This window comes from Quercus suber, unplaced genomic scaffold (genome assembly GCF_002906115.3).
Source record: "Quercus suber isolate HL8 unplaced genomic scaffold, Cork oak 2.0 scaffold_653, whole genome shotgun sequence".
Classification (NCBI taxonomy): Eukaryota; Viridiplantae; Streptophyta; class Magnoliopsida; order Fagales; family Fagaceae; genus Quercus; species Quercus suber.
Genome location: NW_027070094.1, coordinates 47,567 through 61,702, shown reverse-complemented (window position 1 = coordinate 61,702; position 14,136 = coordinate 47,567). Strand labels below are relative to the sequence as shown.

Genomic DNA, 14,136 nt, shown 5'->3' with positions numbered 1-14,136 from the left:
TTTATTCAAATAAAATATTCATCTTCAGATCAATCCACACCCACCTAGCCACCACCATCACACCACCATCACCCCACAGAAAATCCAAACTAAAAATCCAAACCCCACAAAAAATCCAAACAGTAAATCCAAACACCACAAAAAATCGAGACCCCTAAACCCCATCATCAACGACTCTCATCATCTCAATCCTCGGCGGTGCTAGAGTTTGTGACCTCGATCCCACACAAAAACCCCACGGCACCGGAGGAGGCATTGGAACTGTCCAAGCAACGAGCTTAGCCCTCCATGATTGGCCTCACTGGGTTGAGATGTCATTGCTTAGGTCGAGATGTCATCGCTCGTTGTGGTTCTGATTCTCCTTCTTGCATTGATCATGTCGATAAGGCTAGATTGAGGGACTGAGGGACTGGAGAGAGAGGTGAGAGTAGAAACTGAAAGGAGAGAGTGAGGTGAGGAAAAAGAAACAAATAATAAATTAATAAATAGATGAACTACAATAACCGTGTAAATATACACAGTTACTATAGCTAATGTTATGCTCGAACACCAACAACAAACAAACTTGAATCTAACTATTGGTTACTGTTATGCTCGTTTGTTGCGGGCAAAGACTCGTTAAAAAAGCAAGTCAGGTAGGAAAAGAAGACTCGCCCATGTCCAAACTTGAATCTAAAAGTGGTTACCGCTACTTAAAATAATAGTAATAAATAAATAAGAAAGAAGAAAAAAAATTATTGTTTGTTAGTTTGTGGCGAGCAAAGACTTAAAAAAGCAAGTTAGGTAGGAAAAGAACAGTAAAAGCAATAGCAGCTTTATAGATTGAAACTAATCTGAATGTAGGGTAAGAGAAATATGGTCCTCCACCTATATCCAAACACTTTTTAAGGTATGAGTGATGAGCATGGTGGTCTTAAACAAGAAACCAATGGACATTATTTCCTTTATTCTTATCCCCACTTATTTACTATTTTTATCCTCCAAAGTTTCCTTTGCACAAGATAGCATTAATCAATCCCAATTTATCAGTGAAGAAAACACCTTAGTTTCCCAAGATGGAACCTTCGAACTGGGTTTTTTCAGTTCTGGTAGTTCCAACAATCACTACTTGGGAATATGGTACAAGAATATCCCAGTTAAAACCATTGTTTGGGTTGCAAATCGACTCAACCCGATCAATGACTCCTCTGGCTTGTTGATGATAAACAATAGTACATGCAGTGTTGTGGTTATGAGTCAGAATAACGGTGTTGTTTGGTCTACAAAAGCACAAAACCAAGCCAAGAATCCAGTGTTAAAGCTCCTAGACACTGGAAATCTTGTACTAACAGTAACAGATGAGAAAGACGAAAATTCAAGAATCACCTTGTGGGAAAGTTTCGACTATCCAACTGATACATTTTTACCAGGAATGAAGCTGGGATGGGACTTAAAGAAAGGCGTTAACTGGTCTTTTACAGCATGGAAGAAACCAGATGATCCATCTCCTGGAGATTTCACCTATGGGATATTAGAAATGGGAATTCATTCATATCCTGAAGCTTATATTTGGAAAGGCAACAAAAAGTTCTACCGTACTGGTCCATGGAATGGCCTTAGGTTCAGTGGTTCACCAGATTTAAACCCCAATCCAGTTTATAATTACAACTTTGTCTCTAATGAGAATGAAGTGTACTACACGTACACCCTCAAAAATAAGTCTCTAATCTCAAGAACAGTGGTGAACCAAACCACCCATACCCGTGATCGCTATACATGGATTGAAGCACAGAAAGTTTGGAAGGTTTATTCATTAAGACCTAGGGACTACTGTGACAGTTATGGCCTTTGTGGAGCCAATGGAAATTGTGTCCTCACTGCATCACCGGTCTGCCAATGTCTAAAAGCATTCAAGCCTAAATCACCAGAATTGTGGAGCTTAATGGAGTGGTCTCAAGGTTGTGTACGCAATAAACCATTGAGCTGCCATACAGATGGGTTTGTTAAATTTGTTGACTTGAAATTGCCAGATACTACATATTCTTGGGTGAACATAAGTACGAGCCTTGATGAATGCAGGGTCAAATGCTTGAACAACTGCACCTGTATGGCTTATACAAACTCGGATATCAGCGGAGGAGGTAGTGGCTGCGCCATCTGGTTTGGCGATTTAATGGATATTAGACAAATTCCGGCAGGTGGGCAAGATCTATATATCAGAATGTCGGCTTCAGAGCTACTAGGTGTGGGGTTACTTTGGCTTTAAATTACTTTTTCCAGCATGCTTTGCATTCAGTTTCTATTTTGTTTGTTTTGTTAGAATAATAGTTAAATTATTAAATTTTATTAGTTTTAATAACTTAAACTTTTTAGACAATAATTAATTTATTAGGATATTAGAATCAAAGAGACTGAGATATTTTTGAAATTGAAAGCCCAATTAGTGTGAAAAAACTAAAACTTGTTTAGACTCCCAATTTTAAATTACGGCTAAATTGCTTTAATTCTAACTTATCTAGATGTGGAATAAGAGTAAATGAAGCGCAATAAACTGATAATACTACTTTAAGCCATAAATAACTACAACGAGCAATAAAAGTAAAGTTTAAAGAGTAGGGAAAAGAAATGTAAACATAAGATAACATTGAGATGTGTTATTAAAGAGGAAATCGAAGAACTCAGCAAAAAACATCTCTACGACCCTCCAAGTAAGCTCTTACTACCAACGGACTTCTTGGAGTCTTATCTTCACTACTTATCTGAATCCTGTAATATTGCGAAATTGCATTTGTCTCGCCTCACCGGCTTCTTTTGACAAATTCCAAATGCATTCCAATCTTTAAAACACTCTCTACACTCTGAATAGGTGTGAGTTGTGTTTGGGTACAAATCTCCTCTCAAAGTATAACAATGGGAAAAGGAAGGAGAAGAGACCACAATGATTTCTCACTAAAGAATAAGTAGCTCTTTCTCAAAAAGTTGGTGTGTTGTAGAAATCTCTATAGGGTTTTCTTCTGAAATAGCCTCTTTACAATTTTGTGGATAATGGGAGTATATATAGTATGAGAGAAGTGTAAGAAAGTCACACTTTATTTTTGCCAAATAGAGAGTTTCACAGGTACCTCACGAGATGGTCTTTCTCACAAAGTATTCGCAAAATGACAGGTTGGCATGACTTTTCAACTTCTAATCATGTGCTTCACACATGGCCTTTTCGCGAATACCTTTACTTGTGAGTTTCTCGCAAACTAATCATGAAACTGCACTGATCTTCATTGCATGCTTGATTCTTCACTAACTTAATACTAAACCCAATATAATAAAATCCCACAAAATACTAGGAAATAATTTATTACAATTACAACTCTTTTTGTCATGGAATAAAGCCAACATAAAACATAGTTATAAATCACAACTTCACAATCTCCCCATATTAAGAGCTAGAATATGGAAGGAAGTACTGAGAAGAATAGAGAAATGGGGAAGAAGAGATATTTGGTCACTTCGAGGGAACCACCTCCAAATAGAGTCAGAATAAGTAAAGGAGAGTAATTGAGTAATTCTAGGCTTCCTTTATTATTCCAAAATTGGAGCTTATATACAATTACAACCAATTAAAATCTCAGTAACTACCCAAATGTAACTATCTGTAACTATCTCTAATAGTTCCCTAACTAACTCTCACTAACTGATCACTTAACTGCACATGCCCTTTGTATAGCACCAGTACACGCACCCATCATCACCACAATAGGCACACCTCATCACACTGTTAGGCACGTCACACACACACTCTACTAATCCAGTTGTTGGGCACCTCACACACACACACACACACACACACACACTACCAAGCCAACTGTTAGGCACAACATGCACACTACTAAGCCAGCACACCCAAGTATCTTAACAACTCTTCCCTCCTTAAAACAGCTTGCCCACAAGATGAGGGAATTGCTGTTGAAGGACAAGCAAATCCTCCCAAGTAGCATCATTTGTAGTTCCTCCCTGCCACTGAATCAAGTGTTGAGTGATAAGCCTATTCCTAAGCTTGTGAGACCGGGTTTGGAGAACAGCAACAGGCTTAGGTGTAAGAATGCCATTAGAGTTCACTGATGGAAGCAAGGCAACAACCACATGATTGTGTCCAAGCTTAGCTTTCAAGCAAGAAACATGAAATACTGGATGTATGGCAGCATCAGTTGGTAAGGACAACCTATAGGCAACCTCTCCAATTTTCTCCAACACCTGGTAGGGTCCAAAGAACCTAGGAGAGAGCTTATGAGAAGCTCTATGAGCCACTGACTGCTGCTTGTAAGGCTATAGCCTTAAATAGATCCAGTCACCAACATTGAAAGCTCTCTCAGACTTGTGAAGGTCACATTGCTGCTTCATACGAGCTTGGACCTCTACCAAATTTTGTTTAAGTAAGGTCAAGATATGCTGCCTAGATTGAAGAAGAGAATCCACAGTTGCCACTTGAGTTGTTCCAGGAATGTAATCCAACAAACAAGGAGGGGGAAATCCATACATAGCCTCATATGGAGTTACTTTGGTAGTTGAATGGTAATTGGTATTAAACCAATACTCAGCTAAGTAAAGCCAATCAGACCATTCAGTAGGTCTATCTACAGAAAAAGATCTCAAGTACTACTCTAAGCATTTATTCACCACTTTTGTCTGGCCATCCATTTATGGATGATATGCTGAGGACATAGCAAGTTTAAACCCTTGTAATTTGAATAGCTCAGCCCAAAATTTAATAGTGAACACTGGATCCCTATCAGAAACAATAGAGGTTGGCATACCATGCAATTTGAAGACATTTGGAGTAAACAAGGCAGCCACCTTAGCAGTAGAATAAGGATGAGACAATCCAATGAAGTGGACATATTTAGTAGGCCTATCCACAATCACCATTACTTTGTCCAACCTTTGAGAAAGGGGTAAGCCATTGACAAAATCCATACTAACAGCAGTCCAAGGCTTATGAGGAATGGGAAGAGGCTGTAACAACCCAACTGGCTTGTAAGTTTCATGCTTCATTTGTTGACAAACCCCACACTCTCTGATATATAGTTTTAAGTCTGATTTCATCTCCACCAAAAAAAAAAAAAATCTTGTTTTAATCTATGGAAAGATTTGAGAAAACCAGAATGGCCACCTAAAGGACTGTCATGGACCAAGTGAAGCACCTTGAACTTCAAATTGTTTTGTGGATCCAAATAGACCCTCCCTCTGTACAGAATCAACCCATTGTGCAAAGAAAAGAACTTAGGACCGGTTGAATTAGATTGTAGCTGCTGTAGCAGCTGCTGCATCACAGTGGAGGATAGCCTTTAACTCTTCAATCCAAGGACTTGTGAAAGAAACTAAACACAAACATGGAGAGACCATAGCAGTGTTGGAAACAACTGAATCCTTAAAACTAGCACCTGACCTCCTAGACATGGCATCGGCTACCTTGTTCTCACACCCTTGCTTATACTCCACCACAAGCAAATACCTTAACAATTTAGTTAACCATTTTTGTTGGGCAGGAGTAGCAATTCTCTGCTCTAGGATGTACTTCAAACTTTTTTGGTAAGTTTTTATAATGAAGGGCCTACATAATAGATAAGGTCTCCATTTATGCTCAGTTGTGACCAATGCCAATAACTCTTTTTCATAGGTAGACAATTATAGTGCTTTACCCTTAAGAACCTTACTATGAAAAGCAATTGGTATATGATTCTGTATCAAAACAGCCCCTAAACCACTACCTGATGCATCACACTAAATAATGAAAGTTTGATTTAAATCAGATAGAGCTAGGATAAGGGGTTTACTTACAGTTGCTTTGAGTTGGTTAAAAACTGTTTTAGCTTCAACAAACTAGGTAAAGGCATTCTTTCAAAGCAAGGCAGTCAGGGGGGTAGCAATATGTCCACAGTTCTTGATGAATTTCCTATAATACCTAGTCAAGCCCAAAAACCCCCTTCAAAGCCTTGACAGAAGTAGGAATTGGTTAAGCCTCCATTGCTGCAATCTTCCTTGGGTCTGTGCTCACACCTTAGCCAGAGATGATATGCCCAAGATATTCCACTTCTAAGCACCCAAATGCACATTTACTCTTCTTAGCATACAACTGATGATGTTACAACAACTCCAAAACTAATCTAAGATGTTGAAGGTGAAACTCCAAGGTAGGACTGAAAACAAGAATGTCATCAAAGAATACTAGTACAAACCTTCTCAAATAAGGCCTAAAAACATCATTCATGAGTGACTGAGAGGTAGATGGGGCATTAGTTAAACTAAATGACATAACCAAGAACTCATAATGCCCATCATGGTTCTTAAAGGCAGTTTTAGAGATATCCTCCTTCTTCATACGGATTTGATGGTACCCTGATCTCAAATCCAACTTGGAGAAGATGGTAGCACCAGCAAGCTCATCCAATAACTCATCAATTACAGGTATAGGGAACTTATCCTTGATGGTAGCTCGATTCAGAGCCCTGTAATCAATGCACATCCTCCAAGAGCCATCTGCCTTCCTTACCAACAAAACTAAAGAAGATAATGGATTGTGGCCAAGCCTAATAAAACCAGCTTCCAACAAGTCAGCAATGATCTTCTCAATTTCAATTTTTTGAAAGTGTGGGTACCTATAAGGCCTTTGACAGATTGGAGCAGTACTATCCTTTAAAAGGATTTGGTGTTCATGCCCTCTAAAAGGAGGCAATCTAGTAGGTGTATCAAAAACTGATGCAAACTCCACCAACAACTTCTCAATCAAAGGATCACAATCTAGCTGAGATGGAGAAGTTCCTGAACCCAAAGAAACTATCTACAAAAACATTCCCTTTGTGACAGGCGTCCTAAAGAAGTGATCACCTTAGAGAGTGGAATTAGTAGGATGCAATCCAAACAATGTAACAGGTCTGCCAAGATGCATGAATTGCATTGACAATTCCAAAAAATCCCACTGTATCAGACCCAAAGATCTGAGCCACTGAGTTCCTAAGACCAACTCACAGTCTCCTAAGGGTAAGACATTCAAGTCCACAGAGAAGACATGACCTTGCATAACCACCTTAACATCTAAACAAACATCCTTAGTCTTGATTGTTTCCCCATTAGCTACCTTAACCTCAAATGAAACATTCAGGTCCAAATGTAGTTGTAACTTGGAAAGAATGGCAGCATCAAGAAAGTTATGAGTGTTGCTAGTGTCAATCAAAATAATAACCCAATGACTATTAATTGTGCCCCTAATTCTCATGGTACCGGGCGAAGGGCTACTTAAAAGGGCATATAATGTAATCTCTAGTTCAAGCATGTTATGTTCAGACTCAACAAATGCAAGATGAGGCATATTAGAATTATAAGTCAATGCACTATCACCCTCATTAAGCTCTATCAATTGTACACTAGAGCTAGGCCCTTGAAAGGGGCAAAGACCTTCCAATAAAAAGAGTTTAGCAGACTTACAATGGTATCCAGGTTGAAATTTCTCATTACAATTAAAGCAGAGTCCTTTCTTCCTTCTCTCTTCCATCTATGCTGGTGATAACTTCTGCAGGGGCAACTTGAACTTGGAATCCAGCCTAGTATTAGGTCTTGGTCCAAGAATTGAAGTTAGTCACTTCTAGTGATGATGATTTTAGAAATTTTTTGCTACTCATCACATATTCCTCTTGAATCTTAGCCAAACCAAAAGCCTCATTAAGAGATTTTGGATTAAACATTTTTACAGGCAATCTAATTTCATCTCTAAGGCCACTAAGGAAACAGCTCAATTTGTGATTTACAGTCAAATCTCTAATTCTGTTAGAGAGAGCTTTGAATTGGGCTTTGTAATTAATCACATTACTGGTCTGTCTCAACCTTGTCAAAGCCTCCATAGGATCTTCATAAGCAGACGAACCAAACCTAATTAACAGAGCCTCCACAAAACTCTCCCAAGCCACAAATACCCCAGATGCTTCACAATCTTGGAACCATACTAGAGCCTCACCATCCATATGAAAAGAAGCCATTGAAAGCCTCTCACTCAGTGGGGTGTGATAGAAATTGAAATACTGGTTAGCCTTGTATACCCAAGTTGCTGGATCTTCTCCTTTAAATCTTGGAAATTCAAGTCTCACACTTTTAGCCAAACTCTGTAATGGCAAGGACATAGCTGGGAACGATGGTGTTTTAGGAGATGATGGTTGTTGTCTCTTCTCTTCAGCCTCCATTAACTTCTGCAAAGCAATGCTGATGGCATTCAACTGTTGGGTATTGGCATTCAATTGCTTCGTGATTTCTTGAAGAGAGTGGGCATGGTGGTCTGTGGTAGTATGTAAGGATGCAATGGACTCATTGATGTAGGCTGTAGAACGGGTTTTAGTCATGGTCGCAAGAAAGAGGGCGCTGATACCAATTATTAAGAGCTAGAATATGGAAGGAAGTACTGAGAAGAATAGAGAAATGGGGAAGAAGAGATATTGGCCACTTCAAGGGGAACACCTCCAAACAGAGTCAAAACAAGAAAAGGAGAACAAGAAAAGGAGAGTAACTGAGTAATTCTAGGCGTCCTTTATTATTCAAAAATTGGAGCTTATATACAATTACAACCAATTACAATCTTAGTAACTACCCAAATGTAACTATCTCTAACAGTTCCTTAACTAACTCTCACTAACTGATCACTTAACTGCACATGCCCTCTGTATAGCACCAGTACACGCACCCATCATCACCACAATAGGCACACCTCATCACACTGTTAGGCACGTCACACACACACTCTACTAATCCAGCTGTTAGGCACCTCACACACACACACACACACACACACACACACACACACACACACTATTGAGCCAGTTGTTAGGCACAACATACACACTACTAAGCTAGCACACCCAAGTATCTTGACACCCCATTTGGTTATTCCGTGACAAAAACACCATATAACATACTCTAGACTTAAACATGAGGTTGGAAACAATGGCAAAACTAACTCACACCTAAATCTAAAACCTGTGATGAACTTGGAACAAAATAATTGTATCCTGAAACACTTGCACAAAACAGATTAGACCCTCAAGGTAAAACAAGTAATAAAAGGACAAGTATAATGTAACAAGTAAAAATTGATCAAGTAAACAAGATGTGAAATATATGAGCAACTTGATCAAACACATGATAGTCATATGAAAATGACTACAATAATCACATAGCAAAGCAAATGATCATCCGAACATGCAATCATTAAAGCACAATAGCATAAGGATGTATGTATGTCTAACATTTAAACACGATGCAATGAGAACAACAAAGCATAGATAAAAAAAAAAATTCTGAAGAAGTTGTTGTGTTTGTACACTGTAGGGTTTTGTAACTAAGCATCTTCTTGATCTTCATCGTGTGGATGAACTGAAGAACTTTGTAGCCAACAACTTTCTCTAATTGGTTATTGAAGTCACGTACTGGGATCTGCGTAATTGGTTAGTCACGTACTTGGGAGCCGTGCATCAAAAAGAGAAATTGTCACTACAAAGCAAGTCCAATTGGGTATTGAGGTAAGAGTTCAATGGTAGGTTGGAATAAGGTACTGTAATTCCTTTTTACTTGTAACCACTTATTGTGATAATAGTAAAATTTCGGGACTAGTAACCTTAAAATCACCCGGTGAAGTCTTTGCTATGTAAGTTTTTCCCATTCGTAAACAAATCACTGTGTCAATATATTTTCCGCTGTATACTTTAGTTATTGTTGATTTGTTTGTGCTACCACGTACTTTGCATAGTAATTTGATTAATTAATAAACTTGGGTAATTAATCAATTAATCCATCACAAGTGGTCAATACGTTTTTGGCCTATCATTTTACATTCCATAAATATCTCTAAGGTAATCTTTAACAATTTTAATTAATTTTAATCATTAGATTATGTTTTGGGGGGTTTTATGTTTATAGTTGGGATTTTTTCAAATAGGGGTTAGAAAGTTTAATTTTTGTCAATCTTAGTGATTGGGTTTTGTTTTAAATATCTATTTGCTTTGGATGTTGGCCCTTTGTGGCAAAAGTAACTTGTATTAAGGGCAGATTTTACCATGTTCATGCATTGCTATTCTTAGTTGTTCATGTGTGCATACTAGGTGTTTGATAAAATGACTTTATGGTATTTTTTCACTCTTTTGGACTCTAATGAGTACCAAACTTTGAGGTTTTTCACATTTCATCATTAGGAACATGTTTGGTTTATTGGTTGTGTATTTTACACATCTTGCCCCACATGTGCATTTCTCATGCTTTGCACATAGCCATCTCTTGCACACACCTTTGCTACCCTAGTCATGTCTAGGTCTATATCTTGTTTCTTCATCCTTAGCATGTCATATTTATTTTATGCTTTGTAGTATTTTGTTTTCATAGTGTTTTGTTTTTTGTTTGAGTTTCATTTTCTCATTCATCTTGTACCCTCATGTATTTTTACCCTTGTTCATATTTTCTTTTCTTTTCTTTCCCTCCTTCCCCTTGATTCATTTTTCTATTTGTAACAAAAAGGGGGAGAGTATATTAGATAGTATATTGGAGTGTATCGCAATTTTTATATGACTCTTGTACACATTCGTAAGAGGAGAAATTCTTAAGGGAGATGCATATACCAAGGGAGAGAAGACATAATTTCTTTTCAAGAAAATCTTGCTTTGTTTGTTTTCTTATTTTTTCTTTCGGTGCTTTGAGTTATATTTTTTATCTATGCTTTGTTGTTCTTATCGCATCATGTTTATATGTTGGACATACATACATCCTTATGCTATTGTACTTTAATGATTGCATATTCAAATGATCATTTGCTTTGCTATGTGATTATTGTAGTCATTTTCATATGACTATCATGTGTTTAATCAAGTTGCTCATATGTTTCACATCTTATTTGTTTTACTAGAGAGTATACCAAAGTGTATCGTCATTTCTATATGACTCTTGTGCACATTCATAGGAAGAGAAATTCTTAGGGAAGATGCATATACCAAGGGGGAGAAGACATAATTTCTTTTCAAGAAAACCTTGCTTTGTTTGTTTTACTTTTTGTTTTTTTTTGTTTTTTGTTTTTTGTTTTTTTTTTTTTTTTTTTTTTTTGTTTTTGTTTTTTTTTTTTTTTTTTTNAATATTTTATATTTTTTTAATTATGCCGTTTGCCACATGTGCATTTTCCGTCTCTAATGTAACAATAGGAACCAAAACGGGAAGCATTTTCAGGATAAGGACTAAAAACGGTAAAAATAAAATCTATGGACCAAAGTAGAAATCACCTAAAAATGTAGGGACGAAAATGTGATTTCTACAAAAATTAATTATTGGCATTTTTTCTTCAAATGAAACTTTACTTCCTTGCCAAGGAAAATGCATGCTTTTAGAAAAGGACCCAGGCATGGTCAAAACTCAAGAGTTAGGAATTTTTGTCCTGAGCATTCACATTGGATCTTGCAAAAGGTACATGTTAGAAGATTTAAGCATTAAAATTATAAAAGTGTTCAAAAGTATACTGTGGGATCAAAGAATTTGGCAACCGCAAGGGGTGTCAATGTTCGACCAACCCGTGAACATAACACGAACCCGACACAGGTTTTTTCGGGTTAGGATTGGGCCTTAATGGGTTTGGGTCATAAACGGATCGACCTGAAAGCGACACGATAAGAAATGTGTCATAAACAAGTCAACCCGCGTAACTCGCAATAGACACGTTTGACATATCAATTTATTTGTGTCAACTCAAAATGACTCACTTAACACAATCTATTTAACTTGTATAACAAATAAACATTTATTTTATTTTACATTTGTCAAATACCTTTTATATCTAATATATATTTTAAATTTAAAAAGAAAAGTGAGTAATTACAAAAATTTACAAGGGATATAATTAGAAATTGAAACTTTACAGACCCTAGAACTACTAATATATATAATATATATATATATATATATAAATATTTTGGCATGGAACTTGTACAAATGAAATTGGATGAGTTTGTGGAAGATGTTATGAATTTGGACATCAACAAAGAATTTATGGATGATAATCGTGGTCATAGTCATGATTAGTTTACTGTTTGCTCAAATTCTTTCAATATTGATACTTAGCATTTGGCGAGTTCCTAGGATATTATATTTTTGTTGAATTATGTTATTTTATTTTTGTTAAACTTTGTTATTTTGAATTTGGCTTGAAGTGTGTGCACTTCTTTTGGAGTGTAAAGAACTTATTTTCTAGATGAATGTTATATTTTTGTTGAACTATATTATTTTGAATATGGGTTGAAAACTTGAAGTGTATGCACTACTTTTTGGGATGTAAAAAATTTATTTCTAAATGGATGTTATATTTAATATTATGCAAGTTGAAATGGGTGTGTTACATTCATGTCAACCCAACACAACTCGTTTATTAAGCATATCAAATAGATTGGGTCAGGTCAACCCACCTTATTAACAAGTCGGGTTAGGGTTGAAGGATCATGACATGATTATTAAATGGGTCGAGTTAAGGTTAAGCCATTTAGTCGAATACTCCTACCTCGACACGACACGAACCCGACACGTTAACCCGAATTGACACCTTTACGGACCGCAGCCCACTTTATACTAAGCCCAAGGCCTACGCTGAGGAGGAAGAAATGGCCGAGGATGAAAGAAGCTAGTCCAAAGTACCCTGAAATATCGCCGAAGACGATCCTGTCCTCGGCCAATCGAGATCACAAAAGGAAGATTGGCATGCCATCAAAGGCAACCTTCTAGAGCATTCCAAGGAAAAGGACTGGTACAATGGGTCAGTCATGGGAGCACGGTGGAGGAGCAATTCAAGAAGAAGCTGTCACCTCTGCATTAAATTCCCACAACTAACATCTTGACAACATTAATAAGGAAGTGATCCCTGAACAGGCTGCCTTGGTTACTGCAACTCATAGGAAGTTTGGTAGGGTGGCTGATAGGACAAACACTCGAGTAGTGACCTGCATGATAAACAAATGGAGGGCCAAGATCAACGGAAGAGGGTATATAATATAAGGAATCCTCCAAGAAAAAGGGGGAGCGAGAAACAAAAACACAGCAACAATTTGTATTGTCTTCAAAACCCTTGTAACTAGACACTGAAGAAATAATAAGAATAGCAAGCTCCTCAGAGGAGGGCCGAGGACAACTTTCACACTTTAGTCCACGCCTTGGTTATTCGTCTACTCATAACTATGTTTAGTTGTTGTAACCCTCAATAAGGCTTAGTTCTTCAACCCATTCTCTACAAATTCATTGTATTGGGCTAATTGGGTCTAAGTCCACTCATCTAGTAGAAGAAGTGCTCAAACTCAGTCCCTACATATACATTATTCGGTACTGTAAATGTAAACAAATTTACAATTGTGCTACAATAACATCTTATTTATATGATGCTACTGTAGCACAATGGTATTCTTAAAAATTATTTTTTAATGGTCTCTCTCCTACTTTTTATTAATAATTCTAGGGGTGTGCAAAAAACCCACCAAACCCAACCCGACCCGCTGGGCTGGGTCAGTTTTTAGGGTTTGGTGGGTTGAGTTAGGTTACAAATTTTTTTTTTTTTTTTTTTTATAGCGGGTCAGGTTGGGTTAGGTCATAAAATTACAAACCCGCCAAACCCAACCTGACCCACCCATATTTTAATATATGTTTAAAATATATTATATATTTAATAAAAATAAAAATAAAAACAGCTGTAGAGCACTTCCTCGATTCCTACTATCATATATAATATAAAATCCTAATAGTTCTTTTAATATATATTAAATATATTATATAATTAATAAAAAAAAATTAGATATATTTTGTTTATAACTGAGTTAGGAACTCATGTATATTTTGTTTATAAGTGAATTAGGATACTAGTTCATTTATATTTTGTTTATCAACTCAGTTGGATACTTAAATATACTTTTTTTACAACTAAGTTGGAATATTAGTTTATATATTAATGTATATTTTGTTTATCAATTCAGGTGGCAAGTGTGATATATTTTTTTCTACTCAATTTAATAATAATAGTAATAAAAAAAAAATTTCTAACCCATGGGTTCAACCCGACCCAACCCAACCCGGGTTGGGTTGGGTTGGACTTATGTAATGGGTTGGGTTGGGTTA

At 36.8% G+C, this 14,136-nt stretch overlaps 2 protein-coding genes across 2 annotated transcripts; one reads left to right on the top strand and one right to left on the bottom strand.

Annotated features, from left to right (window-relative positions):
- The first annotated feature begins 928 nt into the window (after positions 1 to 928).
- Positions 929 to 2,245, top strand: LOC136064254 (G-type lectin S-receptor-like serine/threonine-protein kinase At4g27290). Its single transcript, XM_065765784.1, has one exon. It carries the CDS (start codon positions 929 to 931, stop codon positions 2,243 to 2,245), a length of 1,317 nt encoding a protein of 438 aa, XP_065621856.1.
- A 1,658-nt stretch (positions 2,246 to 3,903) lies between these two features.
- Positions 3,904 to 5,025, bottom strand: LOC136064253 (uncharacterized). The gene is made up of 3 exons (XM_065765783.1): positions 4,788 to 5,025; positions 4,330 to 4,607; positions 3,904 to 4,227 (listed from the first exon to the last, which is right to left on the bottom strand). Exons 1-3 carry the CDS (start codon positions 5,023 to 5,025, stop codon positions 3,904 to 3,906), a joined length of 840 nt encoding a protein of 279 aa, XP_065621855.1.
- Positions 5,026 to 14,136: the final 9,111 nt, after the last annotated feature.

Excerpts from the sequence above, each read along its gene's own strand:
- LOC136064253 (XM_065765783.1), bottom strand. The coding sequence starts at position 5,025 with ATGAAGCATGAAACTTACAAGCCAGTTGGGTTGTTACAGCCTCTTCCC. Across the intron at positions 4,608-4,787 it reads AAATGTCTTCAAATTGCATG|ATAGACCTACTGAATGGTCT; the intron begins GTATGCCAACCT and ends CTTTTTCTGTAG. Across the intron at positions 4,228-4,329 it reads AGTCTGAGAGAGCTTTCAAT|GTGTTGGAGAAAATTGGAGA; the intron begins GTTGGTGACTGG and ends GGACCCTACCAG.
- LOC136064254 (XM_065765784.1), top strand. The coding sequence starts at position 929 with ATGGACATTATTTCCTTTATTCTTATCCCCACTTATTTACTATTTTTA.